The 3,306-nt window shown below is 38.7% G+C and overlaps 1 protein-coding gene across 1 annotated transcript; it reads right to left on the bottom strand.

Annotated features, from left to right (window-relative positions):
- Positions 1-2,961, bottom strand: DNAJC28 (DnaJ (Hsp40) homolog, subfamily C, member 28). The gene is made up of 2 exons (XM_010862281.1): positions 2,859-2,961; positions 1-2,397 (listed from the first exon to the last, which is right to left on the bottom strand). The coding sequence occupies exon 2, from the start codon at positions 2,345-2,347 to the stop codon at positions 1,205-1,207; it is 1,143 nt and encodes a 380-aa protein (XP_010860583.1). The 5' UTR covers positions 2,348-2,397; positions 2,859-2,961; the 3' UTR covers positions 1-1,204.
- Positions 2,962-3,306: the final 345 nt, after the last annotated feature.

Below are 3,306 nucleotides of genomic sequence, written 5' to 3'. Positions count from 1 at the left end.
TTTTAGAGCAATAGCTTTTATTATAAAGCTCTTATTTCACACAGGTCACAATTGTATATAGAGTAATAGATCATTGCAGAAGCTAGTGATAACTCATTCAACAAAATAATCACATATTATACCCATTAATGCCCCATCATCTAAGCACAAGGTCTGAAATTTCCTTCTGAAGATGTAATTTTACTTATCTATCACACACTTTACAAAATCACTTGTTCTTCCAAAATCAGAGGGGCAAGTGACATGCTTCTGAGACACTTCCATAGTACAGCACTCTGAATTAAATAAGGAAACAGACCAGCTTCTTTTGACAAGTCTAGTTGCCCAATTCTGTGAATAAGGCAATTACACAGATCTTAAAAAGTCAGATCAGTCTGAGAGTGGATGGGACACAGTCTCATGGATGTCAATCTCTTCTCATTTGCCAAAGGTGCAAGTGAGCACAAAATTCTGACATCTTGTAGTTGCTTATTAAAGGGTTCCTAACACAGGAAATTGGATCCCTAAGACTGTAAACTGATATATTACTCTCATTGAAAAAGCCTCTGAGAAGTGTAATACAAGAGAGGCTTCAGATAGGCTTCTGTAAAACATTTTGACTCTGATTAGAAATGAAGCCATAAGTGAAACTTTGTTTCCATTGAACCCACCTCTGAGAGGTCAGAAAATAAACTCTTTAAAGTGGACATTGGAGTCTATTTCTAGAATAGCTAAATCAGTTAGCTTGGCTGATGGATCTTTGCTGCCAATGGCTCATGAAGTTAGCGCGAAGTACAACCTAGATGTTTGGTGGTTTCTTTATTCAGTACCCACAGAGAAGGCCTTTATAAAAAAAAAAGAAGAGAAGAGTGCTGTAAGTCCATTACACTAATTTCCTGTCATAATATTTCCAACCATATAGAGAATGTTCCAAAAGTCTTAGACTAGTTTTGTGCTTTAATAAACTCAAGTGTCAATATTAAATTGTTTCCTCTTGTCTTGCTATGTCTTCAGAACAAAGCTGGTTGAATATTTCTCGGACTCAGTTTGTTTCTTACAGTTCTCTCACTCACTTACACATCACTGGAGATGTGGGTCGTTTTGTGAAAAGTACAGAGGTGCACAGTTCTCAGACTCTTGTGTTATAGAAAGAAACCTCAGCCTCTATGTGTGGTGTTAATATTACTGAAAATTATTTGGGGCAGTACTGTGAACATTGAGATGGTCATATTTTAATAAATTTCCACACATTCATCCAGTTAAAGAAAACTGTCTTAACTCCAGGTGTTTTCTCTCCTTCTCCCGGATCAGTGTTATTTGGGTTTTTATTTGTGATTTCTTTTGTTTTTATAAGGGTTGTGTATATTTCCTGGGTTCTGGAAATTTCTTTCTGTGCATCAAAATGGACCTTCTGCCTAGTCAGGAGGGGAACAATTAAATTAAAATCATTAATTCGCTTATTTAGCTTTTTGATGTCTTCTTGAAACTGCTCACAAACTTGGTTCCACTGTTTCTGTTCGGCTGATGTCATTGGATTCCCAAGTTTTTTCCTTGACGCTAAAATTGCCTCTCTGAGTTGATCAATGGTATCCTTTATTTCCTTTTGCATTAGGATCCATTCTGGTTGGTATCCATTATCTATCAATATTCTGTTCAGGTTGTGAGTCATAGGATCAATATATGAACAGCCAGAAAATTTTTTCAGAGGTTCTCCTTTCCCGCTGAGATTGTCAAAGTCTCCTTTTGCCATTGATTCCTGAATGAGATCCTCCACCAAACGCTCTATTGCCTGAGTTATCTTTCGTTCCTTACTGTGTCTTACATCTTTAACAGTGACACTGTCAGTGAAATACTGGCTTTGCAGTTTCTGCTTTTGGTATTCCATCACTTGTTCAGTTGCACGGTCTGCTCTAAACTGCCTGTACTGCTTCTCTCGTTGACTCGGAGTCCCAAAACCAATACCCTCAAAACTTAAGTAATGCCGGTGTTGGGGTGTTTTATATTTGAATTTTTCTTCTTCTTCTTCCGTGTCTTCAACTTTACTCTGTCTGGCATTTGTCTGTTCTATCACGTGGGAAAGTACCTTTCTGTAAGCTTCTTCAATCCTTATAAACGTTGCAGAATCAGCAGTACTAGAGCCACCATCTGGATGGTATTGCTTGGCAAGCTTACGAAAAGATTCCCTGACATCATCTGCAGAACAGCCTTCATCCAGATTCAGCAGCCCATAATATTCTCTTATATTCCTTTTGGATTTATGAGTTGACATCATTCTAGTTCTTATGACAACAAGATATGGACCCATTTTCATTCGATTAGGAATCACTGAAGCACTTCTCAGATGAGGTCTTAAGATCTGAGCCATCATCACATACGTTGTGTTCCTTATGGTACCCAGAGTTCTTCCTTAGCAATGATCTATAAAACAACAAATATAGGGTGAAAAAAGTTGTATTATCAGCTAGACTCATTATTTTCAGCAATATGGATGAGATTACGCATACAATAAGGGCAGTTCTTTCTAATGCTGCTGCTAAAATTCTCAGAGCTACGATTCATTTATGTTAGCAGAAAAATGGAAGTTGATGATGTCTTATATTAACATATTGCGATACGATCTAGATTCTACTCCTCACTAACTAACCCCAGGATGTTAGAGATGGCAAGTTCTCAGAGATCATCTAATCCAATCTTTTCGTTTTATGAGAAAATGCAGACCCAGAAGGTTAAGCAACATAACCAAATCCAATAACAAGGTGGAAGCAAAATGGTTAGGGTTAGGGCACAATAAGCCTCTTGTTTAATTGTCTGTATCCCCAGCAGATCATGAATTTCATCGGCACCATTACATCTTTAGTAGAATGTATCATTGTCTTTACCGTCCCAAGGAGTCTTCTCACGAGGAGACATGTGAAATAATAGAGCACACGCCAAAGTATGTATCTAGTCTGACACTAAACTCAATAGAATCAAATGTGCAAAAAAGATTTTAAGCTCTGCAGCTTGTTAGGAAGGAGCTATTCGCTCCAAGTCGAAAAACCAAGATGAAAGGGTGAGCCCCCTCAACACGTTAACTATTATTTTTAAAACGCACGATACAGAAGAGGAAGGCAGTCTTGTACGAAAGTAATGGCAATGAAATGCTCGAAGTGGTTTCATTGAAAACAGGACTTTGATGTATACATGCTAAAACTGAGTTCCCGGGGACTCCAATTTCTGGACAGTTGGGATCGAGGACTTTCAGGTTTAACTGGGACTTCGGTGATGGTGCCCATGGTGGCCGTCCCGCGGGAGAGGTCAGTCCCGACGCTGGACACGCCCCGCCCC

This window comes from Bison bison, unplaced genomic scaffold (genome assembly GCF_000754665.1).
Source record: "Bison bison bison isolate TAMUID 2011002044 unplaced genomic scaffold, Bison_UMD1.0 scf7180017864481, whole genome shotgun sequence".
Classification (NCBI taxonomy): domain Eukaryota; kingdom Metazoa; phylum Chordata; class Mammalia; order Artiodactyla; family Bovidae; genus Bison; species Bison bison.
This window is presented reverse-complemented; position numbering and strand designations above follow the sequence as displayed.